Raw genomic sequence first — 27,467 nt, forward strand, 5'->3', positions numbered from 1 at the left:
CAGTACCTGACTACAATCGACCTTAGCCGAGGGTACTGGCAGATTCCCCTAACAGCTGCTGCTCAAGAGCAATCAACATTTATTACCCCACATTTATCACGCACGTTTTTGAACCTCCATTACCCCAACTGCAGAGGTCTTAAGTACACATTTTTACATGCATCTAGCTTCTCTTATACCTGTACGCAACTATGGAATAAACTACCTAACACCATAAAATCAACGCATGATCTGGCAACCTTCCGAAAATTACTAAAAACCTACCTGTTCAAAGAGACAAAGAGAATCCTCCATAATGTCTTGACTAATCTACATCAGTACTAGCCAATATTGAACGCTCTAAATTAAGACACTTTAATCCACATTATCATTATTGAACATTATACCTTGTCTTACCCCTACTCACATATTCCGAATTACTTACTTATTACTTCTAATGTACCTGTTTTTCTTTGTACCTTATTTGCAACAATATTTTGTATTCTGTTAATGATGTCCGCCTTTGCGACATAATGTAAGCCACATTGAGCCTGCAAATAGGTGGGAAAATGTGGGATACAAATGCAGCAAATAAATAAATAAATTTGGCCTGTATGAATTTACTGTGATGCCTTTTGGAATGAAAAATGCCCCTGGTACATTTCAGTCCTTGGTGAATCGTCTATTAGATGGACTCCAGGAGCATGCTAGGGCTTATCTTGATGATATTGCTGTGTACAGTCAGACTTGGGATGACCACCTGATCCATTTGAGTGGAGTACTGGAGTGGGTCAGGTGTGCCTACCTGACTATAAAACCCAGCAAATGTCAGATGGGGATAGCAGAAATACAATATTTAGGGCACAGAGTGGGAGGTGGATAGCTAAAGCCTGAATCAGCTAAGGTGGAAGCTATACAAAACTAGCCCACTCCCCATACTAAAAAGCAAGTATTGGTCTTCCTTATAATAACCCAGGAGAATGTATTGGCTTTTGCCCCAGTTTTAGGTAGGAAAAAAGGAGAGTAGGATCTCTTTGCTGAGATTCTGTGAACAGTTGTGTCCTGATCCCCCCAGGTACTAATTAGATGGGGATAGACCCTCTAAGTGGCTGCAGAAACCCAAGGCAGTGGCTAGGCGTTTCATGACAAATTTCCTGAATTTTTCTTGTAAGGGGCGTGTCTGAGGGGTGCAGAGTGTGTAACAGTACAAATCAGCTAGTGCAGCCACATTACCGCGCACTAAGTGATTAGTGCAGGATTAGCAAGTGAGTCCTTAGTGTCTACAAAATGAATGGCGGTAAGAGCTCACACACAAATTCTTGTTGATTGTTATATGCTAATGGTAAGCACATGGCCATTAATTGGGAAAATTGAGCATTTTCTGGCTGTACTAAAAAAAAAAAAAAGGCCTTAGTGTGTAGGAAAGACCAGTGTAAGGATGTGCTAAAGCCATGTTTTACTGCAGCTTAGCAAAAGGACCCCTAAATGTGGGCAGGTAAAGCAATCTTAGCTAAATACCAATCAATTTTCTCAGATAACTACTTTTCCTTTTTTTTTTTTTATTCAGAGAAACATTTGATAAGGTTTCTGAAAGGAAATATAGGACAGTCCCTGACATTAGACTAGAACCTTTTCTCAGCCTTGTCTTAGCTGAGTGGAGGAGTGGCCTCTCCAGTCTGTCCAGAATTCTGCAGCACGACTTATTTTCCACCAGAATCGTTATGCCCACACTAGCCCACTCCTCAAGTCACTTTACTGGCTCCCTGTCCGCTTCCGTATTCAGTTCAAACTCCTCTTGGTGACCTTTTAAATGCATCCACTCTATGACCCCTCACTACCTCTCATCTCTCATTTCTCCTTACATTCCTCCCCGTGAACTCCGCTCTCTGAACAAATCTCTCTTATCGTCCCCCTTCTCCTCCACTGCTAACTCCAGATTTCGTTCCTTTTGTCTTGCGGCATCTTATGCCTGGAACCGACTTCCTGAGCCCATACGTCTAGCTCCATCGCTACCTGTTTTTAAATCTATGCTGAAAACCCACCTTTTCACTACTGCCTTTGGCTCCTAACCCTACTCATTTGCCCTTCTTCTCTCCTGTTCCTCTTTACCAGTATGTTTAGTAGTAGTAGTAGTAGTAGTAGTAGTAGTAGTAATTCCCTTGCCCGTAAATGTCTTGTCTGTCTGTTTTTTACCTAGATTGTAAGCTCTTTGAGCAGGGACTGTCTCTGTGTGTCTCATGTTCAGCGCTGCCTACGCCTGGTAGCGCTATACAAATGTTAGTAGTGGTAGTAGTAGTAGTTAGTGCAGCAGACTTTGATCCCAGGGAACTAGTTCAATTCCCATTGCAGCTCCTGAGTGTAGTTGCAAAAACCACAGAAAGGTGGTATATTAAGTCCCATTCCCTTTGCCTTTCTCTAAGATTTCAGTTTGGGTCTGAGCAATGAGCTAAGGACTATACCTTCTTGGCCTTTTGGTGAGACAGAAAGCCTGTATTATATGTTAATGCTTTGCCGCTCAGCCCCACTGGGGGCGTGATTGCATTAAAACCTTTACCAAAGCAAGAGGATTAGATCTACTTCCAAAAAAAAAAAAAAAATCCAAAGCTTTCTCCCATTTACATATTACTGTCTTTATGCTACAGGTACTCTGGATGATGCTGATGCTTTTAGTGAAAACTCTTCAGATATGTGGGTATTTCCACTTGTTGTTGGTGCTTTCTTAGCAGCTGTCAAGTTGAAACCATGTATACTTGTATTAGACGGGATTGATGAATTGACAGGAATACACGGTCAATCAACCCAGCAGGTAACGTTTATAGAATTATACTGTATTGTATTAGCAGATTTATATTCTGCACTTTGACACAAAGCTTCTAGGCGGATTACAATCAGTAAGACCTTCTCATACAAGAAGGATTTATAAATCAAAAAAAGTAAAAAAACAAAAACCCCAAAACTTTCTAATACAATATCATTACTATCTAACAAACTAGAAATATGATTACATTCTGCATTAAAATTTAACCCTACCTTTGCCTTGAAAACAAATAAGTTTTAAGACCTTTTCTAAATAAAGTATAGGATGAACTACTGCGTAACTGAATCGGAATATTATTCCAATTTTTAACGTATTGAAAAATAATTGAATGTTCCCAGATCAATTTACACCTCACATACTTCATAGAATGAAATTTTAAAAGCAACCTTTCCTTACTCCTTGAATTAAATCCACTTCCAGATAATATTAAGAATTGGATTATTGTCTCCGAGCATAAGCCTTGAAGCCTTTAAAAACCATGCAAGCAAGTTTGAAAAAAATTTGATTATCTACTTTGAGTCAATGTGGTTCATTTAGCAGAGGTATGGCCTCATTATATTCTCCCAGTTTATATTTATATTTATTTATTATTACATTTATACCCCACATTTTTCCACATGTTTGCAGGTTCAATGTGGCTTACAATATGCCGAAAAAGCTATTGCCAATCCAGCAGAAAACAAATACAATAGATTAAAGTAGGCAGCGAGGATAGAAAGAATAGGGTGTAGAGGGAAAGTGGGAAAAGGTATGAGAGTCCACAGTGGTCCAATTATCTGCTGATTCGCATTACTTTCTGTTTTATGTTGGATCCAGGGGGTAGGCCTTCCGGAATAAGTTGGTCTTAAGTAATTTCCTAAAGTTGAGATGGTTTTGAGTGGTCTTCACAACTTTTGGCAGCGCATTCCACAATTGGGTGCTAATAAACTAATATAGCAGTCTGGTTGATGTATTCTTCAAGAATTAAAATAAATTTGTGTATTGTAGTACAGGATCAAATGTTTGAGTCTTCATGTCTTACGGAATTAATGGAGTGGGGGAGGGGGCAGGGATACAGAGACTCTTTTGTATAAGTCCAGTAGGGGCTGACAAACTGGACCATGTGTGAAAAACTATTGCTCACTGGTAGAGCCAGCCCTGTTGAGGAGGATTGAGGTTGCTAGCTCATGAAAGTAATTTTTACTGACAACCTACCGTATTTTTCGGACTATAAGACGCACCGGACCATAAGACGCACCTAGGTTTTAGAGGAGGGAAATAGGAAAAAAAAAAATTTTCCTCTTTCCCTCCTCTAAAACCTAGGTGCTCCGGTGCGTCTTGTCCGGGTTTTGGACCTCCGTCCCGTACTTACAGGATTCCGTGTTCCCTGGTGGTCTAGTGACGTCGGGGCAGGAAAGAGCCCCCTCTTTCCTGCCCATCGCGCTGCTCTCCGTGCCGAGACCGTCGGAAAGCATTGAGAAGCACGGAGAGCAGCGCGATGGGCAGGAAAGAGGGGGCTCTTTCCTGCCCCGACGTCACTAGACCACCAGGGAACATGGAATCCTGTAAGTACGGAACGGAGGTCAAAAAACGCTACCTTCGGACTATAAGACGCACCCCCCATTTTCCTCCCAAATTTTGGGGGAAAAAAGTGCGTCTTATAGTCCGAAAAATACGGTAATATTTTTATGTCACATTTAATAGTTTTCATTTTGAGCACAGCTAGGCTTACTAGATTAAGATATCTCTATATGCACCAAGATGTAGCTTCCAACTCCCAATTAGCACAGATTCACAGACTCTCTCCATGCTGGCAGTTGTCAGAAGAGGTTACATTCACTGTAACTATAATTAGCGAATTCAGCATCTTCTTTCTGCTTCCATCCTTGTTCAGCAGCATTTAGCATAAGTTGTAGCCTGTATGCAGTTAGAGCCCAAGCTTATGTTCAGCCTTTAGACTTGTACTAAATGCAATATGGTTTGTAAACCAACTGCCACAAGAGTCACTCTCAGGGGCATTTTCGAAAGAGAAAGGTGCCCATCTTCCGACACAAATTGGGAGATGGGCGTCCTTCTCTCAGGGTTGCCCAAATCGGCATAATTGAAAGCCGATTTTGGGCATCCTCAACTGCAGTCCATCGCAGGGACAACCAAAGTTCATGGGGGCATGTCGGCACTGTAGCGAAGGCGGGACTGGGGCGTGCTTAACACATGGGCGTCCTCGGCCGATAATGGAAAAAAGAAGGGCGTCCCTGACAAGCATTTGGCCGCCTTTACTTGGTCCATTTTTTTTCATGACCAAGCCTCAAAAAGGTGCCCAAACTGACCAGATGACCACCGGAGGGAATCGGGGATGACCTCCCCTTACTCCCCCAGTGGTCGCCAACCCCCTTCCACCCTCAAAAAAAAATATATATTTTTTTTGCCAGCCTCTATGCCAGCCTCAAATGTCATACCCAGCTGCAAGACAGCAGTATGCAGGTCCCTGGAGCAGTTTTAGTGGGTGCAGTGCACTTCAGGCAGGCGGACCCAGGCCCATCCCCCCCTACCTGTTACACGTGCTGGTAAATGTGAGCCCTTCAAAACCCACCCGAAACCCACTGTACCCACATGTAGGTGGCCTCCTTCACCCCTTAGGGCTATGGTAGTGGTGTACAGTTGTGGGGAGTGGGTTTAGGGGGCTCAGCACCCAAGGTAAGCGAGCTATGTACCTGGGAGCAATTTGTGAAGTCCACTGCAGTGCCCCCTAGGGTGCCCGGTTGGTGGCCTGGCATGTGAGGGGGACCAGTGCACTATGAATGCTGGCTCCTCCCAAGACCAAATGCCTTGGATTTGGTCATTTTTGAGATGGGTGTCCTGGGTTTCCATTATCAAGCCACGCTAGCAGTTCCTGCTTGGCAATGCCAACAAAGTGCATTCAAAATAATTGGGCTTTGTTGGGATTGCTGCATTGGGGACTGCTAGCACAACTTGATAAAAGGCCAATAGATTGTAAGCCCTTGTTGTGCTACAGCTCTCCCACTTGGGGAAACTCAGATTGAAAGGATTACTGAATTTCTTGGTAATGGACTGAGGTGATATGACGTTAGCAAAAGGAATATTTTATGAAGGGGTGAGAGGATTTGCCCAAACTGCATTTTTATATATATCAGACCATATACTCTTGATGGATGGACACAGGAAAAAAAATACTTTTTTTAATTAAAGAAAGATTTTGCCTCCTATAGAGATGTATTTTTTCACATTGTTTCATCTTTTATTCTAATCTTTTTCATAGGTAAAAGATTTTTCTTGGTTGCCAGATTCTTTACCACCTCATTTAAAATTCATTATTACCACAACTTCTAGTTGCCTGTCATATCAATCACTCATCGCTCGTTCAGATGTCCGTTTGGCTGAGGTTGTTTATGCTTCGAATGAAGACACACGAATAAGCATCTTTCAGCAGCAGTTGTCCATGCCATGTAAAGATATATTACACTGTGATCTACGAAGCATCACAAGTAAAAAAGAAATCCGGAGCCCACTACAGCTTGCAATATTAGCCAGCGAGCTTAGAGTATGTGGCATGTATAGAAAGGAAATGGAGTGCCTTGGCAAATACTTACAGGCCGTGTCTATTCAGGAGCTTCTGGCATTAGTCTATAAACGCTGGGTTGAAGATTATAGCTGGGCAGTTGAAAAGAAAAAAAAGAACAAAAAAAGAAAAGTGCTGTCAACTCATCACATCCCTGACAAAGGTAAATGGCACACTAAATTTTTAACTTGTATTTACAAAGAAATTCATTTGTGGAATGATGAACAGATAAATAAAAGGAGAGTGAAGCGAGAAGAAAGTTGCTTAGGGGGTAATTCTGTTAACTGGGCATCTCCATTTAGGTAAGTGGTTCCCAAACCTGTCCTGGAGTCACCCTAGCCAGTCAGGTTTTTAGGATATCCACAGTGAATATTAATGAGAGCGATTTGCATGCAGTGGAGGCATGCACTTTACTAAGTGCTGTTGAGTCTTTATACGAGAGAAATTCTCTTGCATTAAATTTTGCATTGATATTGTGCCCTGATATTTTGACAACCTGTTTGTTGCTGGTTTTTCTGACCAGCAACTTGATTACACTTCACCTGTTATTGCAGCAATTTGAGCCTGATATTATATTTGGGACGTGTATTTATTTATTTATTTGTAGCATTTGTATCCCACATTTTCCCACCGATTTGCAGGCTCAATGTGGCTTACATTTGCCGTAGTGGCGGTTGCCATTTCCAGGTAGCACAGTTACAAAGGCATTGCATTAAGGTGCATACATACATGGTAAAGAAGAATACTTTATGGTATAGCATATAAGTTCCTGAGTGATAGATAGGATTGTAACATACATTAGGTCATCGACTATAGATAGACCTTATTTGACATAAGGATTAAAGTGATAGTGCTTGATCATTATTAACGGAGAGGTTACTTATTCAAGTGGTAAAAAGTTTGATTATTCTAGTTCCTGTGCAATCTTATTATTTAGTTTTGAGGATAGGTGTTATTGGTATGCCTTCTTGAACAGTTCAGTTTTCAGTAGCCTTCGGAAGATAGTGAGGTCTTGCATTGTTTTTATGGCCTTCCGTAGTGCGTTCCATAGTTGCGTGCAAATGTAGGAGAAACCGGTTGCGTATGTGGTTTTATTTTTAGCCCTTTACAATTGGGGCAGTAGAGATTGAGGAATGAGCATGCTGATCTTTTTGCGTTCCTAGTAGGCAAGTCTATAAAGTCTGACATGTAGGCTGGGGCTTCCCCGTGAATGATTTTGTGGACCAGGGTGCAAACTTTGAACGCAATTCGTTCTTTTAATGGGAGCCAGTGCAGTTTTTCTCTTAGGGGTTTGGCGCTTTCGTATTTCGCTTTCCCAAATATGAGTCTGTTTGCTGTGTTTTGTGCGGTTTGAAGCTTCTTAATGATTTGTTCTTTGCATCCAGCATAGATAGCATTGCAGTAGTCTAGATGGCTTAGTACCATTGATTGTACCAGGCTGCGGAATACTTCCCTTGGGAAGAAAGGTTTGATCCTTTTAAGTTTCCACATTGTGTAGAACATTTTCTTTGCAGTATTTTTCGCATGGTCTTCGAGTGTGAGATTTCGGTCAATTGTGACTCCCAGAATTTTCAGACTGCCTGAGACCGGAAGGGTGTAGTCTGGGGTGTTTATAGTATTGGGTTTGTTTGTGTTATATTGTGAGGATAGGATGAGACTAAGGGGCTCATTTTCAAAGCACTTAGACTTACAAAGTTCCATAGGTTACTATGGAACTTTGTAAGTCTAAGTGCTTTGAAAATACACCTAATAGTGTCTTTTCTGTGTTTAGCTTTAGTTGGAATGCATCCGCCCATGAGTTTATTGTTTGGAGGCTGTGTTTGATTTCATTTGTGATTTCGGTTATATCGTGTTTGAACGGGATGTATAACACTGCAGTGTGTCTGTGGTCTTTTCCCCACTGAAAGTTGGTTCAGTATTCTCTTTTTGTGATAAGTGTGTTGAAGATTTTGGTAGCCAAAAAGTGTTTTTCACAATTGGTGTTAGCTTTCTTCAAAACAGAGCAACTAATCCTTAGCAGTATTTTGATAGTACTACTGCTAAGGATCAGATTGCCAAGTAAAGATCCTAGTGATAATACCATGAGTCTACCACTAGGTGTCACTGTGCCATTTTGATGCTAGCATCCTGTGGGGCAGGATCAAGTGGTGGTCACTCCTGCCCTTATCATCCCCAGATCCTAGGAATGAGTGAAGTTGTGCAGAGATGGCGCAGGTGGTGGTGGGATGTTCGTTGATCAGCTGTTTGATTTGGGGAATGGGCAGGGCTGGGGTGGGGGTGGGGGGGTTGGAAGTGAGTGGTTGTGGAAGGGGAACGCTGCACTAATTGGACCATAGGAAGTTGAGATCTTCCTGGGGGGTCCGAGGGACCTCCGATTTGGACTGATGTGCTTTTTGATTTTTTTCCACGTAGAAGAGGTATATTGTTTATGGAGCATTTTTTGAAAAAATTAAGAACAGCTCTTAAGGTATAATTATTTTTTTCAGTGAAAACAGGCCCACAAAGTCTTTTCTTGCATGTTTGTTTTTCTATTTGTATGTATTAATGAGCTGCTTTGTATGGTTTTGTATTGTATCAGCTAATTAATGCCAAATTTACATAAACCTTCATGCAAAGGTTTACTACCGCAAAGTGTATCTTGCTAAAGTGACTTCACCAAAGTGCACTTTGTGCAAAAAATAAAACAAAACGCATCGACTTTGGTGTCTTGTGTGCATTTTCAAGCATTTTGCATTATGTTTCATGTGAAGCCACTTCACAGTGTAGTACTTGGAGGGGCATAATCGAACGGGGCGCCCAAGTTTTCCTGAGGATGTCCTCGCAGGACGTCCCGGCGAAGGGGCGGGGAAACCCGTATTATCGAAACAAGACGGGTGGTCATCTTTCGTTTCGATGATACAGTCGGGGACGTCCAAACATTTAGGTCGTCCTTAGAGATGGTTGTCCCTGTTTTTCGTCATTAATGGAAACCGAGGACGCCCATCTCAGAAACGACCAAATCCAAGCCATTTGGTCGTGGGAGGAGCCAGTATTCGTAGTGCACTGGTCCCCCTCACATGCCAAGACACCAGCCGGGCACCCTAGGGGGAACTGCAGTGGACTTCAGAAATTGCTCCTAGGTGCATAGCTCCCTTACCTTGTGTGCTGAGCCCCCCCAACCTCCACTCCCCACAACTGTACAACACTACTATAGCCCTAAGGGGTGAAGGGGGGCACATAGATGTGGGTACAGTGGGTTTCTGGTGGGTTTTGAAGGGCTCACATTTACCAGCACAAGTGTAACATGTGGGTGGGGGATGGGCCTGGGTCTGCCTGGCTGAAGTGCATTGCACCCACTAAAACTGCTCCAGGGACCTACATACTGCTGTCATGGAGCTGGGTATGACATTTGAGGCTTGGCAAAAAATATTTTTAAAGATTTTGTTGAGGGTGGGAGGGGGTTAGTGACCACTGGGGGAGTAAGGGGAGGTCATCCCCAATTCCCTCCGGTGGTCATCTGGTCAGTTTGGGCACCTTTTTGAGGCTTGGTCGCAAGAAAAAATGGACCAAGTAAAGTCGGCCAAGTGCTCGTCAGGGACGTCCTTCTTTTTTTCATTATGGGTCGAGGACGCCCAAGTGTTAAGCACGCCCCAGTCCCGCCTTCGCTACGCTTCCGACATGCTCCCGGGACCTTTGGTCATCCCCGCGACGGAAAGCAGTTCAGGGCGCCCAAAATCGGCTTTCGATTATGCCGATTTGGGCGACCCTGGTAGAAGGATGCCCATCTCCCGATTAGTGTTGAAAGATGGGCACCCTTCTCTTTCTAAGATGAGCCCAATAGTCTCCTAAGTGTTTAAGATTTTAAAGAAGAATAATTTGCTTTGTTGTTCATAAGTAAAGCAGGATGCTGTAGTTCGAACTGCAATCTAGAGACTGTAAGATTAAGTCCTGATATTCTCATGCAGAGGAGCTCATAGTTCATTTAAAAAAAGTATCCATCCCATTAAAAAAATTGTACTGATGATGCTGAACAGTGGACACTTGATTACAGTGTGAGCATGTGATGCTAGTCTCCTAAATGTGTGGGCAATCATAAGTATGTTATGTTACACCAGAACTTCTATTCCACCTTTACCTCTGCAGTTTAAGATCAGATTACACTAAAAGAAGCCAGATCAAACATCCTGGAATTACAGTATTAATAATAAAATTAACCCTAAAACATAACTAAACCGTCCTATTAATTAGAATCTGAAGGTACAAAGCCAGTATGATAAAATATAAAAGCTTTTACTAAGCCGCTGTAGTGTGAGTGCATCTTTTGGGCGCGCGCTGGGCCATTTTTTACTGAGTCTAGGAAAAAGGACCGTTTTAATGGGACGGAAAATGGACATGCACTAAAATTGAAACAAGCACTCGTCCATTTTTGGCCTGAGACCTTACCACCACCCATTGACCTAGCAGTAAGGTATCATGCGCTACCCGCGTGATAAGCATGCAGTGCGCGCCAACTGCTGTTTACCGCTGGGTAAGCGGCCCATGTTAGAAAATAGAAAATTATTTTCTACCGCAGGATTTGGCGCACTCCAAATTCGGAATTACCGCCCAGCTCATGCGCTAGCCGAGCGGTAGTGCTGATCTGGCACATGCTGTATGCACATAGGCCCTTAACGTAGCTTAGTAAAAGGACCCCTCAGGTGCAAGCATTTTTGCCAGCCATAAAGTTAGGCATGTAAATATGGACTTACGTTAGTATTCTATAATGGCAGTTACGCACACAACTGTTACAGAATTTGTGCTTTGTGCTCATCATCCTGGCACCTAACTTTAGGTGATCTATAGAGAATTACCTCCCAGAGGGAAGATATAGAGCTCATGACTGTAGGGTTCCAGAAGGAGCTCTGGGGCATGAGTCCCAGCTGAAGATTTTTGCTGTGATCCCCAGACTAAAGTAAGCTGGGAGTAGGGATTACAAAATAGGGGCACCCCCCCCCCCCCCTGAAGCAATGTGAATGAAAACTCATGGTGCTAGATCCCAGCTGAGCTGGAAGTTCAAAGTAGCAGGAAAAAACAGCTTGGTCAAAAAAAAAATGAGATCTTTCATTCAGCTAGTTGGGTCCCGATTATCCCAGTCTATCTCTAATGGTTAGAGAAGTGGGGCAGAGAACCAGGGAGGCCAGTATTGTAATCCCACTATGCAGTCTTGGGCATGTCACTTAACCCTTCATGACCTTAAATACAAACTTACAGGTCAATGTTTAAACTCCATGGGCAGGTTATTTTTTAACACACCAACCACAGCATTTAAATGAAATTCAGATATTCGGCATCACTATCTGGATAGTGAGCTGTGCTAAACGCCCAGATGCAGTGGTGAATACACCAGTGCTATCCAGATAGCGACAGCATTTAGACTTCTATCCTGATATCTAACCAGATATAGTTAGTACAGCAACTTTGTCATCCTAACTTTAGATATTTTTCCAGTTAGTGGTCCGAATATTGCCACTATCTAGATAAATTTGAGGATGGCCTATGTGCTTCACCAGCACTATCCAGATAGTGCCAAAGTGAGCTATCAGAAAAGTGCTGCTGAATATCCCTGGATAGCTGCAGCAAAGGGAAATTTCTGGAAAACTGCTGAAGTTATCTAGATATTACCCTTTCAATATTGGACCTTTTACATTGCAAGCCCTTTGGTGATGGAAAATACCTACTGTGTCTGAATTTATTTATTTAAAATCTTTCTAGGTGGGTTACAATAAAACATACATAAAAAGAAACTTGCTTTGAGCTGTTATTGAAAAGGGCATGTGCTGTTCCCTTGCCTTGATGTCCTTGTTAGATTCTTTTAGAATGGCCTTCTCCCAACCTCCTCATAAATGTTTGCTTCAAAATTGCACTACTGGTCACAGTTCCCATATTCCTGAAACCTGATGACCTAAAGAGGAGGAGAGACAGGTTCTACATTTAGCTAATTTTCTATTGTGAGTTGTAGGAATTAAAAAGAGGTATCAATTAAAATAACACATAGCATGGGACAGTAACATCACCCAATGTGACAGCTGTACTTTGCTAGAGCTCTGGATTTACAGTGGGAGGATGTCGGTATGGCTTGGGGAGATCTGGAGTGATGTGGAGGGGCATTTTCGATAAAACTGACTTTGGATGTTTTGCAAAAAATGTCCAAAAATCAATTAGCGAACATGATCATTTTGAAGCTGAAAAACGTCTATCTTTTTTTCTTCGAAAATGGCCATTACCTAGACCTTTTCTAGATGTTTTCCCTGGGATTCTATATAGTGTGACTTAAGTTGCTTGCAGAAATCCAGTCATACTCTGGATTTGTGCGTGCAACTTAACAAGCCAATCAGCACCAATAATTACCACTTAACAAGCAATTATTGACACTAGTTGGCATTAATTAGAATTTACACGCAGAACTGTCTAAGTGTATTGTATTGTAACATTTATAACCCGCGCTTTCCCACTTGTTAGCAGGCTCAATGCGGCTTACAATAAAAAATTTACAAGATAGCACAAAATGGATAAAACATTTAAATATAGTATATAAAGAGGTGGACTAAGAAAGGATAAGGGAGGAAGGTGGAAGAGGTAGGGAACGGAAGAGGGTGTAAGTTGGGTAAAGTATTGTGAATAAAGAATGTATAATAATGGTTCGGAGAGGGATGAATTCAAAAGGAAAAAGCATATTTAAGTTCTGCCAAGTAGTCAGATCCAGGTATCGCAGATGGATTTCTAATTTAAGTCAAGTCATATGTGTAGGCTTGTTTGAAAAGGTGAGTTTTAAGTAGCTTCCAGAAGGGTAGATGGTTATTGACTATACGAATCGATCTTGGTAGGATGTTCCAGAGCTTGCTGCCTATAACGGAGAAATTGGATGCATAATATGTTTTGTATTTGTTTCCTTTACAGTTGGGAAGGTGTAAGTTTAGATAAGTTCGAGAAGAACTAGAGCAATTCCTGGTAGGAATGTCAATCAGATTGTACATGTAAGTTGGGGAGTCTTCGTAGATAATTTTGTGAATCATCGTGTGGACTTTGAAATTTATTCGTTCCATAATAGGAAGCCAATGAAGTTTTAAATGGAGAGGTGTTGCGCTCTCAAACCGCGACTTACCAAAAATAAGTCTGTATTCTGTAACTTGATGCGCATAAATTCTAAGTCGTGTATTTGGGAAGGGGGTGTGGCCATGGGCATGTCTCAAATCCATGCGTGTGGTTATAGAATATACCTGGTCCGTTTCTAATTTAGGTGTCGGCATTTACACCAAGTTTTACTTGGCGTAGCTTTTTGCAACTAAATTTAGTTGCGCAGATGGGCGCTTGGCATATTCTATAATCTGCTTAGAAATTTAGGCGTATTCTATAAAGTACATCTAACTTTAGACATACTTTATAGAATACACCTAGGTGTGATTTTTTTTTTCAGCACAAATTTCTCAGGCGCCATATATAGAATCTAGCTCTTTCTGCTTAATGCGTGTATTTTTTAAAAAAATGTTCAATACAATACAATTTAAAACAGGAAAACACTAACATTGTACAAATTTGATAAAAAGTCAATAAAGGCCATTTTTGAACACACACAAAAAAAGTCCAAGTGGGAAACGCAGAAAATCAAGCCATTGGGATATAAGAGGAGCCACTACTCTTATTAGACTGGCCACCCAGACATCCCAGCAGAGCAGTGGGGCACCCTAGGGGGCACTGCAGTGGACTTCACATAAAAGGTCCCAGGTACACTTCTCACTGTTACCCCCTTATATTGTACGGTGAGCCCTCCAAAACCCACCAAAAACCTACAGTCCCCCTCTGTACACCAGTACAATAGTCCTTATGGCTGCAGGTGTTACCTATATGTGGGTACAGTAGGTTATTGGCAGGTTTTGGGGGCCTGACATTTTCCACCAGAAGTGTAACAGAGTGGATTATGGGCTTCGGTTTCCTTCTCTACACTGCACCAACCACTAGGCGAATCCAGGAACCTCTTTCTGCTCTAATAGGACTGGCCATAACATCTGAAGCTGTCATAGAGGCTGGTATGTACGGTTTCATTCACATCTTTGAGGGGTGGGAGGGGGTCAGTGAGCATCGGGGGAGTAAGGGGGTGTCATTCCTTTATTCTTCCAGTGGTCATCTGGTCATTTAGGACACTTTTCTGTGACTTTTAGTCGTTATTAAAACAGGTCTTTTAGCCCTGAACGTTTTTGTTTTGTTCCATTATGGCGCAAAAACGTCAAAGTGTAAGGAACGCCCTAATCCTGTCCTTGACATGCCCCCTTGTAATTGGGATGCAGTGCATATGAGCAGCATAGAAAAACGTCTAACAAGTGGGTTTCGAAAATAGCCATTTGGATGATTTTGCGTGAAAAACGTCCATCTGCTGGTTTATGCCACTTTTTGGATGTTCTTCTGTTTTGAAAATGATCCCCATAGGCTTCATTTAAAGGAAACTTGACCAGTGTAATAGCTTTTTTCCAAGCAGATATCAGCCAAATCACTGTAAACCCAGCTGTCCCAGACCTCTAACAAAGTGCAGTTGCCACAGTGCACCTCTGCATTCACATTGGGATGTACAGGGAACACTTAAGAAGCAGAGAGAAGCTTAAAGATTTGCACTGTGGTCGGAATAATTTGTCAGTGTGGATTTGAGCTTTTTGATAGAAGTCTAGAAAGAATCAATGTTTATATAAAGAACACCATTAATACTCTGAGAGATAAAAGCAGGTCAAATGTGTGGAAGTATACCCACACATAACTTGCACTATTTCCAAGATTTTGATTCACAGCTGCTCTAGATATGCTTTCTTTTAAATACTCTATCCTTAATGCTTTCTTTCTTGTTCATAGGACTGAAAGGCTGGGTGGTGGATGTCTTATGTTTAATTAGTGTTTCACGCTGTGGCCTGGCTGAGCATGATATCTTGCAACTTTTGAATGTTCTGGGATATAAAAATGAACATGAAGTAACTTCTCTTCACTGGGCAGCATTTCGTGCTGCTACCTTCAAGTGGATCCAGGAAAAGCCTGATGGCTTGCTGTGTTTCCATCATCAGTCTTTGAAGGAAGCTGTAGAGTACAGCTTGCTGGGTGAGGACTGAGACGGTGGAAGTTATACTTATAAAGAAGGATGGACGATTGGTATAAGAAGAGTAATAGGGTCTGGACACAAGAATATTCATGTTCTGAAACTACACAGTCAGGAAATGGAGTTGCAGGATACAGCTTTAATCATGTGGAGGCTGCTGTCAGCAGGAAAACGGGATTGGGAAATGGATCAAGGCTCTTCCAACAAGGAGCACCCAATATGAAAATTAAAGCTTTTATCTGTGATTCTTAGGGCCCTGTTTACTAAGAGGCATATTTTCAAAGCACTTTGGGAGGCTAATAAGTGCTTTGAAAATATGCATCTAAGCCACGTAATAGGTGCGTTAGTGTCTTTAACGCGCATTAACCATGTACGTGTGTTAACCGTGTACATGCCTACAGTATTCCTATAGGCACTTGCACAGTTAGCGCGTGCGCTAATTGTAGGTGTGCTAAAAAACGCTAACGTGCCTTAGTAAACAGGGCTCTTAATGATTCAACACTGCACCGTGTTTCAAGGAGTCTATATAAACTATTAAAAAAACATTATTACAAATAACAAAAATGCAGTGTTACAGCAATAAACATTGCAATAATATTTAAAAGAATGTTAGAAAATATACCACATAATTGCTGCAGAATTAACCCCCCCCCCCCCCCCCCCCCCCCCCCCCCACAAATATTCTATAGGAAAATAATTCACTCTTAATTACTAGTGTTTTAAATGATATCTAATTTGTTCTATTACCAGGTGTCATTACCCCTGTCAATGAAAGCTGTCCTAGTTCCTTCCAGAATCCCATGAACCATAAAAAGACAGCTCTGCACCAAGTTCTAATTCAGTACTTCCAGAAGCAAAAATTTTCAAGAAGAACATACCAAGAATTACCTTGGCATATTAAAATGACTGGCAGCTGGAAAGAGCTGTATAATTTCCTTTCCAGTCCAAGGTAAGATTCCATTTACACATGTAAAATTATTTCAAGTGCTATAACTTCCCTCTCCTTTAGAGTCTACCCTCCCATAGGTTTTCCATTTATTTTTCCTGCTTGGATTTTGCATTTCCATCTTATTCTTAGTGGTTGGTTTTCAACCTCTAAAGAGCTGTAAAATAAGAGGATGGGGGAGGGCAATCCATGTACATAAGCACTGCCACGCTGGGAAAAGACCAAAGGTCCATCAAGCCCAGCACTCTGTCTCCGACAGCGGCCAATCCAGGCCCCAAGAACCTGGCAAAAAACCCAAAATTTAATAACGATCAATGGACTTTTCCTTCAGAAATCTGTCCAGACCCCCTTTAAACTCAGCAAGGCCAGCTGCCGTCACTACCTTCTCCGGCAATGAGTTCCAGAGTCTAACTACGCACTGAGTAAAGAAAACCTTTCTCTGATTTGTTTTAAACCTACCACATTCTAATTTCATCTTGTGTCCCCTGGTTCTATTATTGTTAGAAAGCGTAAACAAACGCTTCACATCTGTCCGCTCTATCCTGCTCATTATTTTGTAAACCTCTCATATCACCTCTCAGCCACCTTCTCTCCAGGCTAAAGAGTCCTAGCCATCTCAACCTCTTCTCATAGGGTAGTCGTCCCATCCGTTTTATCATTTTTGTCGCCCTTCTCTGCACCTTCTCCAATTCCTTTAATATCTTTTTTGAGACGAGGCGACCAGAACTGAACACAATACTCCAGGTGTGGTCGCACCATGGAGTGATATAACGGCATTATAACATCCTCATGCTTGTAGATCACTGGGAAGTGGCTGTTAGAGAATTAGATCAGTAGAGTAACTTTCAGGTAGTACATATGTCCCTTATCATTGCTGTGCTTTCCATTTATAATTCATTTGCTTAGTGTTTGACTGTTAATTTTATCTTTTTTTTGCTAGAACTATAGATTTGCTATCTAAAAATGCAAGGCATAGCTATCAGATGAAACTGGATTTCATGCATTATTGGCAAGTATTGGCTGTAAATGAATACGATCCTGCAGTTGCCTACCTAAGTATGATGCATTCATTGACTGCTGACCATTCAAGCTGTGAGACTGTGAGCAAAGACAATTGCATATTCACAGGTATATCGAACAAGTTAGAAGCATTTAAATTGAACTATATACTACTACTACTACTACTACTACTTAACATTTCTAGAGCGCTACTAGGGTTACGCAGCGCTGTACAATTTAACAAAGAGAGACAGTCCCTGCTCAAAGAGCTTACAATCTAATAGACAAGTGAACGGTCGGTCCGATAGGGGCAGTCAAATTGGGGCAGTCTGGATTCACTGAACGGTAAGGGTTAGGTGCCGAACGCAGCATTGAAGAGGTGGGCTTTCTGTAGTATATACTGTAGTATATTAAAGAGAATATGTAATGTTTCAAGAGGTTTGGTAAGTGCAAAACCCCCCATAGTGCTTTAAAGGGGTCTTTTACTAAGGCACACTCACATTTTTGGTGTGCACTAAAATTGTAGGTGCGCTAAACGTTAGAGACGACCATGCATTCCTATGGGCGTCTCTAACGTTTAGCATGCCCACAATTTTAGTGCATGCTAAAAACTTGAGCGCGCCTTAGTAAAAGACGCCCAAAGTGTCTAACATAAGGCGCGATTCACTAAGGGTTCTTCTATTCTGCATATAAGAAAATTGCTTAGTATATCAAGTTCACAATTACTGGTATGTTCTATGCTTGTGTATAAGATGAATATTGTTCTGTCATCTGTTTTATGCAGTTCTTTCCAGTTTTACTTAGAACATACATTACTAGTTTAGAATTCTCAATAGCTCATATTGGCTTTTGTATTTTGCGTTATATCTGTGCTTCCTAAAATAACTCTTGAGGCAATCCTATAAGCTCATTCCTAGAGCAGCGTGCCACTTAGGCGCATCAAAGGTGCCTTAATTAGTGTTTTCATGCACAGGGCTACCGAGAGACAGGGCCCGAGCCCAGGGCAGGGCCGCTGGCCTCCCACTTGTGCCACAGCCGCCGCCACCGCACCCTCCCCCCAACTTGAGCCGCCATCTTATAAATTATCAACCTGCAGGATGGGATTTTAATACATTTTATCTACCAAACTTGATGACCCTACCTCAGCATCTGCAGACTAGTACTTCTCCTTGGAGTCGGACCAGACTGAACCGGTTGTCTATCTCTTGTTGTGCTGCCGCTTGTGCTGTGTGCCAGCCAGGACCGGTTTATCACATTAACGCGTTAACCCTGAATCTCTCTGCCTCCGCAGCCCGCAGATTGTTCCTGCTGCGCACCGTGGTGTGGAAACAGAAAGTGACAGAGTCAGGAGGAGGCAGGACGAGCGAGGCAGGAGGAAGAAAGGCAAGGGCCTGCAGCATCACTGCAGCAGAGAAAGTTTCAGTGTGCTTGTCTGACATTGCTGTCTGGATGTCTCAACGCCACCTGAAATTAAACATGACCAAAACCGAGCTTCTCATTTTTCCCCACAAACCCACCTCCCCACTCCCCCCGTTTTCTATTTCTGTTGATGGCTCTCTCATTCTCCCTGTCTCCTTAGCTCGAAACCTTGGGGTCATCTTTGACTCTTCTCTCTCCTTCTCTGCTCATATCCAGCAGATCGCCAAGACCTGTCGTTTCTTTCCGAGTACTCTACCAAAACCCTCATCCACACCCTTGTGACCTCTCATTTAGACTACTGCAATCTGCTTCTTGCTGGCCTCCCATTTAGTCAATTCTCCCCTCTCCAATCGGTTCAAAACTCTGCTGCCCGTCTCGTCTTCCGCCGGAGTCGCTTTACTCATACTACCCCTCTCCTCAAGTCGCTTCACTGGCTCCCTATCCATTTTCGCATCCTGTTCAAACTTCTTCTACTAACCTATAAATGTACTCACTCTGCTGCTCCCCAGTATCTCTTCACACTCGTCCTTCCCTACACCCCTTCCCGTGCACGCCGCTCCATGGATAAATCCTTCTTATCTGTTCCCTTCTCCACTACTGCCAACTCCAGACTTTGCGCCTTCTGTCTCGCTGCACCCTACGCCTGGAATAAACTTCCTGAGCCCCTACGTCTTGCCCCATCCTTGGCCACCTTTAAATCTAGACTGAAAGCCCACCTCTTTAATGTTGCTTTTGACTCGTAACCACTCGCCTCCACCTACCCTCCTCGCCTCCTTCCTGTACACATTAATTGATTTGATTTGCTTACTTTATTTTTTGTCAATTAGATTGTAAGCTCTTTGAGCAGGGACTGTCTTTCTTCTATGTTTGTGCAGCGCTGCGTACGCCTTGTAGCGCTATAGAAATGCTAAATAGTAGTAGGGGATGGGACGACTTCCCTATGAAGAAAGACTAAGGAGGCTAGGGCTATTCAGCTTGGAGAAGAGACGGCTGAGGGGAGACATGATAGAGGTATATAAAATAATGAGTGGAGTGGAACAGGTGGATGTGAAGCGTCTGTTCACGCTTTCCAAAAATACTAGGACTAAGGGGCATGCGATTAAACTACAGTGTAGTAAATTTAAAACAAATAGGAGAACATTTGTCTTCACCCAACGTGTAATTAAACTCTGGAATTCATTGCCGGAAAATGTGGTGAAGGCGGTTAGCTTAGCAGAGTTTAAAAAGGGGTTGGACGGTTTCCTAAAGGACAAGTCCATAAACCGCTACTAAACGGACTTGGAAAAATCCAAAATTCCAGGAATAACATGTATAGAATGTTTGTACGTTTGGGAAGCTTGCCAGGTGCCCTTGGCCTGGATTGGCCGCTGTCGTGGACAAGATGCTGGGCTCGATGGACCCTTGGTCTTTTCCCAGTATGGCATTACTTACTTATGTACTTAGTAGTAGTAGCAGTAGCAGAGAAGACAACATGACGCATTATGCAATAACCCAGGAAAACAATGAATGTATTGTAGCCTAGCCTTCTTTCTTCTGCCTGCTCGGCTTGGCTGCCAGCACCACCCCTGACTGCTGGGAAGCCTTGCTGAATACCAACGCAGCAGCAGCAGTGCCAGGTCCATCTTGGAGGCTGGGCCCAAGGAATACTGCCCCCCTTCTCGGCGGCCCTGTTTATGCATAAGTGTACTAGATGCTATTTTATAAAGCAGCACCTAAGTACTATATTGGATAACTCCAATGTGGGTGTAAACATGGGAAGAGCATGAGCGTACCATGGGTGTGATACCAATTAAGGCACATAACTTATAGAATACTGTCAGTTACGTGTGTCACTTGGTGCACTTATGTGCAACCATTTATACCCGCCATTGACCATTTATACCTGTCATTGACATGGCGTAAAGGGTCGCACCTATGTTTTTGTTTCTTGGGCATTTTTGGCAAGTATTGGCAGTGAAAGAATAGGATCCTGCAGTTGGTTACCTAAGTATGATGCATACGTTGACTGCTGACCATACATGCTGTGAGATTTGTGAGCAAAGACAGTTTCATATTCACAAGTATATCAAACAAGTTAGAAGCATTTAAATTGAACTATATGCTGTAGTATGTTAAAGAAAATCTTTAATGTTTCAAGAGGTTTGGTAGGTATAAAAACTTGTGCACTAATGCAGGTTTGCGCGAGCATTTTATAACAATTTAGGCATGGCTTAGTGCCATTATAGAATTGGTACTAAGCATGCCCATTGTAGCACCTAAATTAAGGTGCCAAGTTACAGAATTGCCTCCTGTATTTTTTCTGTCTGTATGTGGGGGTTCATATACTAACAGTGCCTACTAAAGCTATTAACGTGTTATTTAGCGCAGGGCCTATTTCATGCAGTGGGCCCTGTGGTAAATAATGGTGTGCATGCTGTTAATAATTGAACCCTTGGTTGTTTTACAGAAGCTAACCAGGAAACCCCTAGACTGGATACCATTGACAAAGTCAGATTAATCTCCTCAGCAGCCACACTTTTGAAAGATATAGGAAAAAGCAGTGAAGGTCAAGAGTTGTTTTTGGCAGCTGAAGCTCTTCTACTAGAGGTAAATCTTGAAATATTTTAAATTGTGCCATAAATTGCTGCAATATGATTTACACTGTAGAAATCAGAAATTTGCACCCTAATATACTAAAATTGGAGTCAATTTTCAAAAGCTTTAACCAGTTAAAAATGGCTTTTAAGTAGCTAAGTCCCTTTCTCCAAGGACAAGTAGGCTTCTATCTTCTCACAAGTGGGTGACGCCGATCCATGTCACCTGGTCTGGCATTTTGCCAAAGCTAAAAAAGAGAGCTTGTGGATCGCAAGCCGCCCTGCACTGCTCATTTATGAGTGCCTTCCCGCCTGTCACATAAAAGACACACTTAAATCTCACTACACAAATTTTGCATTATCAGGTTTAACAAGATATTCAGCTGTTGTTTTAGCTCATTGAAAGATGTTACCTTGATGATAGTGTTTCTGGTGACCATTTCTTTGGCAAGGCGATTTTCAGAGTTGCATGCCCTTTTGTGCAGGGAACTTCTCCAACGCATCGATGCCTTCCATTCAAGACTCCTTCCTGCAACTGAAGAACTTGGATGTTATTGCATTGGCCTTAGAGGCCAACAGATCTATCACTGGTTGACCCTACTGTGCAGTGAGTACCCCAAAGGCCTCTGACCTCTCCTGGGTCGAGGATGTGCCTGCTGAGGAAGTCCACCTCCATGTTTTTGGAAACCGGCTACATGTGCTGCAGAGAGATGTTGTTCTGCCCACGTCACGAGGAGCGCTGTCGCTTCTGCCACCTGTCTACTCTTGGTGCTGTCAATTAATATAGGTCACCACCATCACATTGTTGGACAGGATTTGCACAATTGGACAGCAGGTTGCAGAGTCAGCAGTATGATGGAACATTGAGCTTCCTCCAGAGTCCGTGTGCCACCTGATCCAGACAGTGGGCCTCCCAGCCCTTAAAATTGGCATTTGTCATGACCACCATCCACTCCAGGGCTTCCAGCTCTCCGCTGTTCACCAGATTGGAGGTGCAGAGCTATCACTCCAAACTCTTCCATGCCTCTCCTCACAGCAGGAGCTTGATTACCAAGTCCTGTTTCTGTGGCAGCCATCTTGACAGCAGTGCCTCCTGGAGCAATATGTATGTGTGCTTTGGCCATTTGGATCACATCCAGAATTGCCACCGTGGAACCCAAACTTGCAAATAGTCTCTTGCTGCTTTGACCACTAATACTACCATCACCTTGGAAAAAGGTTATTGGGGCCATTGCTAATCTGATCGACAGGGCAAGAACTGATAATACTGACCTAAAACTGAAAAACAAGGAACCTCTGATGTCTCTAAAGCATACCTCCATTGAGTCCAATGACATCAGAAATTCTTCTCGTAGGACTGCAAAGATGACCAACCTCAAGGTTTTCATCCAAACCCTGAGAATGGCAAATATCTGTTCACACATTTGAAATCCAGGATGGGCTGAAAGGTACCCTCCTTTTTTGGAATCACAAATAAAGTAGATGGAATATCTTCATGTACCCTAGTTTTCCCAAGGCATGGGCACACCACCCGGAGTTGTAGCAGCTGCAGCAGAAAAACAAAAGCTGACCAGCAACACACAGAGATAAAATAAAGTCTTTATTAATCACAACACTTAAAAACAACAAAATGCCCAATGTGGCCACGTTTCACCCATAAATGGCTGTGTCGTGGGTCTTACTGTGAATACACACAAAAACAAATCTAAATATTATATTAACACTTAATAACAAGATGAAAACATATAAATAAAAATATGAAATATAAAATCAAGGTTCATTAGCATAACCATTCTTGGTATTCAGCCACCTCGCCGGCTCCCATGAAAGGGCTATCCTCCCTAAAAAAAACCTGCTCCACTCACTCATTCTGGATATTAACATCTGGTGTCTCAGAATCAGCCTCTACCTGCAGATCCCATACCAATGCTCTTTAGCTTATCCTCTGGAAGCAAGGAACTTTAGCTTCACTTAGACTCTTTACTAACATCCAGTTCCTTGAAAAACACACGTCCCCTTAAAGGGAAGCTTGCTTGATATAGTCTTGGATCCCATGTCCACCAGCCAACCACGCAAAAATAGAGCCCTATGCGTGGTTGATTGGTGGATGTGGGTGGTTACAAAGGGTGTCATATTCTTTGCCAAAGCTGTAATCAAATCATACATTGCATTTGTGGAGCCCATCTCCATCTTGTAGACCTCCTGCTTTGATTCAAAAATACTGACTGCCTGGGCTCTGAACCGGATACTTTACAGGCTCAGTCTGAAGTCAGTAGTTCTCAGTCTTCATCTGCTGGTAAGAGTGCATAAACCCAACCATCTGAATCAATCTATATCTTCAGAATACGGTCTCTGGTTCTTATAGCGCTAGGACTTGTCTTCAGCTGGTCCAGCAAGCTAGTAATTCTTCTATAGACTCAGACTCTCAGTCTCCCTTAGACCCACATACCCTAGCTGATTTAGCAGATAGCCTCTATGATTTGCTCAGAATTTCTGAGAAGGAGATGGCCTTGACAGTTTCTGTGAGGTGCCTATTATGGCTAAGAAATTGGGCTCACAAAGCTACCCTTACAGGGTAGATTGTTTAGGAGGACCTTGAAAAGCTAGGTAAGGGATTCAAGTCTCATCATTTACCAGACAATAAGCCAAAAGCTTCCTACTGTTTCTTGAAGTCTTGCACATGATTTCATGAGTGCAAGTGTTATATAGACCAGGGCATTCTGCTTTCGTTCCAAGATCTCATTACAACAAAATCAGTCTTCCTTTGAAGGGGACAAAAAAGGTGCAGGTCAATCTGCGTCATCCAATTGTGCCTGCAATTCCCAATGATGGTTTGCAGATCCTTTCCTCAGACAACTTGATAGATGGATATTTGTCAAGATTTTATGAGGAGTGGACCCATGTAACTTTCAGTCATTGAGTTTTAGAGATCACTGGAAAAGGTTATAAACTATACTTTTCCTGTCCCATCACAGATTTATACTTGGAGTCTCCATGCGGAGCTCAGGCCAAGAAGCAAGCGGTGCAAAGCACTTTGCAAGGCCTTCTGGACTTGGGAGCAGTAAGGTTGATTCCCAGGTTGGAATGCAGCTTAGAGAGGTATTCCATTTATTTTGTGGTGCTCGAAAAGGAGGGCACTTTCTGTCCAATCCTGGACCTAAAGCACGTAAATTGTGCACTAAGGATATTGAATTTCAGAATGAAAACTCTTCGGTCTGTAATAACACCAGTACAACTAGGAGAATGTCTTACTTCTGTGGCTCTCAGAGAGGTTTATTTTCACATCAGCCCTTCCTGCATTTCAGATGCTAGGAGAGCATTATCAGTTTCAAATGATGCCCTTCGGCCTATCTACATCCTCCAGAACCTTTTCAAAGGTCACAGCAGTTGTAGTGGCTTTCCTTCACCTCAAGGGGATCAGAGTGCATTCCTTCTTGGATGATTGGATAATCATAACCTCTTCTCTTCAGGAAAGTTTGTACACTACATCCAAAATGGTCTCTCTCCTTCAGTCTATGGGTTGGGTAGTCAAACTTCGCCGAATCAGTTGACACCCTTGCAGTCTCTCGAGTACTTAAGAGTCTGGTTCAACATCAAGACATGAAGAGTTTTTCTTCTTACTCCCAGAAGATTCAAACTAAAATCTCAGAGAACCCTTGAGCTTGGGATTACGTGAAGGTCTTGAGATCAATGGCAGTGACTTTGGATGTGATCCTTTCGATGAGAGCTCATATGAGATCGCTTCCTCCTGAGTCACTGGTCTCCTGTCCAGCAAGAGTACAGTGTTTGTCTTCCCTGCACATTGCAAGTGAGATGCAGTATGGATTGGTAGTTTCATCAGCACAACCTACAACAGGGAGTCTCTCTTGTGACCCTGATGTGGTTAGTGGTCACTATGGACGCCAGTCTGTTAGGTTGGGGGAAATAGCCCCCTAGCAAAGTGTAATGGCTGATCAACCGCCTTGAGCTCAGAGCAGTTCGTAAGGCACTCTTAGCGTTCGCCAACGTGCTTTATTAGCAACCAGTCTGAATCCTTTCGGACAGTTCAACAGCAGGATCTTACATCAGCAGCCAAGTAGGGACTTGGAGTACCTTCCTGGCACTGGAAGCCTGCCTTCTGTGCTTTGGGCAAAGAAGCAGCAGTGCACATTATTGGGAACTTGAATACTCGAGTGAATTATCTCAGCAGGAACCCCTTGAATCTTGGAGAGTGGGAGCTTTTCAACACAGAGCCATTTCTAAAATACCCCCAGAATTAAGCATCTCTTGACTAACTCTGATCTCTGCATTCTGTATAAAATGGGGTTCCACATGTGTGTGGGAATAAATTGGGCTTTTTATTGTATTGTGTGATTGGATCATATCTACCAATTTATGAACTATGCACAATGTTCCTACCAATTTTTATATTTCAAAGTATAAATAATTTACTGTAATATGGGAGCAGTAGAATATGCTTTGCTTACTTGCATGAAAGTGAGTATATTTGTTAATAGAATATAATCTGATTTTTTAAATTGATTTCAGGAGGATTTTGAGAACCATGAAGCAACAGAAGTGCTTTTCAAATTACAAACCTGTATTGGAGAAGTATATCTTGAAATAGGACAGACTGAAGAAGGATATCAATATTTACAGAAAGCTTGGGATACTCTAGGACATATACCACCAAATTACTTAAAGAATAAGGATGCAATAAAGCAGAAAGGTACATTTGAAACAAATGCTTCTTACACATGTCAGTTTAAACATTTTTATTTTAATTAACACATTTTTGTTCTTTCTGTTTTTTCTTCTTTCCCTTTTGTATATAAAATAATAAAAGTAGCTTTTGTATATTAATATAGTTGCAGGTTCAATGTGGCTTACGTAGTACCGGAGATGCGTTTGCAGACTCCAGTGTAAACAAATACAAAGTGATGTTGAAATAAGATAAAGTTCATGAACATGCTGGATCAGTCCAGTGGTCCATCTAGCCCAGTATCCTGTTTCCAACAGTGGCCAATCAAGTACCTGACAGAAACCCAAATAATAGCAAGATTCCATGCTACAAATCCCAGGGCAAGCAGTGGCTTCCCCATGTCTTTCTCAATAAAAGATTGTGGACTTTTTCTCCAGGTGTCATGGTTGGGGAAGGTGAGCCCTTGGACCATGATGAGGTTGGTGCTACTCGTGTGGCATAAGCGCTGAAGATTTATGACGGGACTGCCTGTCAGAGTCCGGGAGCTGGAGAAGGCAGGAGTTGACTCAGACAGACAGAGGTGTAGGACTAGGCAGTGCCTAGCGGACTGGATGGAACACAACAGGGTCTGTCTAGAGGTTGGCTCTTAAGAGAACCCTTGAGGGCTGGCCTGATGGAGTCGAGGCCAGGGAGTAGCTGGAACAGCAAGGCTGGAGACAGGAACAATCAGGGCTGGAGAACTGGAACAGGCAGGACTGGAACAAGCAGGACATCCCTACAAAAAAAGAATCCTGCTCCTGCCGGAGAGGTGGAGGGATGGGTAAAAAGACCCGTTGCAAATTATCCTGGATATACTCCCTCATAGCTTTGGTTTCTGGTATAGACAGCGTATAGACCTTGTCCTTGGGTGGCATCTTAGGTAAAAAGTCAATAGGGCAGTCGTATTCTCGATGAGGTGGTAGGGTCTCAGCTTGCTTCTTGCAAAACACATCCATGAAGGCACCATACACTACAAGAAGACCTGGGAGCAGGCATGGCTCAGCTTTAGCCAGAGGTAGCTGAGGGTGCACTGGAATGAGTGCAGGAACAAGAGCAGGTCAGACCCCAGGCCAAAATGTCCCCAGAATTGACATGGGTTCATGTTTTTGTAACTAGGGAAGTCCCAAAACAATCTGGTTGACTGATTTAGAGAGTATATACAACTCCATGACTTCCTGGTGCAAAAGGCCCACTTGGATAGAGATGGGGCTAGTTATCTTTGCTAGGTGTCCAGGTAGTGGATCTCCGTAGATTGACGAGATACAAAGTGGTCGCCGGAGGGGATTTACAGGAATCCCATGTTGATGTACCAGTTGCTCATCCATAAAATAGTTGGAACAATCAAGACTGGAGACAGGAACAAGCA

General features: G+C 42.6%; 1 protein-coding gene across 1 annotated transcript in view; it reads left to right on the top strand.

The window, feature by feature from the left end:
- LOC115477859 (putative tetratricopeptide repeat protein 41) overlaps positions 1–27,467 on the top strand; it is a 72,795-nt gene that overhangs the window by 25,701 nt on the left and 19,627 nt on the right. The window contains exons 5-11 of the mRNA XM_030214970.1: positions 2,622–2,785; positions 6,054–6,516; positions 15,207–15,446; positions 16,195–16,393; positions 17,331–17,518; positions 21,255–21,394; positions 25,909–26,089. Coding sequence (XP_030070830.1) covers positions 2,622–2,785; positions 6,054–6,516; positions 15,207–15,446; positions 16,195–16,393; positions 17,331–17,518; positions 21,255–21,394; positions 25,909–26,089 — 1,575 coding nt within the window. The remainder of the gene's footprint in view (positions 1–2,621; positions 2,786–6,053; positions 6,517–15,206; positions 15,447–16,194; positions 16,394–17,330; positions 17,519–21,254; positions 21,395–25,908; positions 26,090–27,467) is intronic.

Source organism: Microcaecilia unicolor, chromosome 9 (assembly GCF_901765095.1).
Source record: "Microcaecilia unicolor chromosome 9, aMicUni1.1, whole genome shotgun sequence".
Lineage (NCBI taxonomy): Eukaryota > Metazoa > Chordata > Amphibia > Gymnophiona > Siphonopidae > Microcaecilia > Microcaecilia unicolor.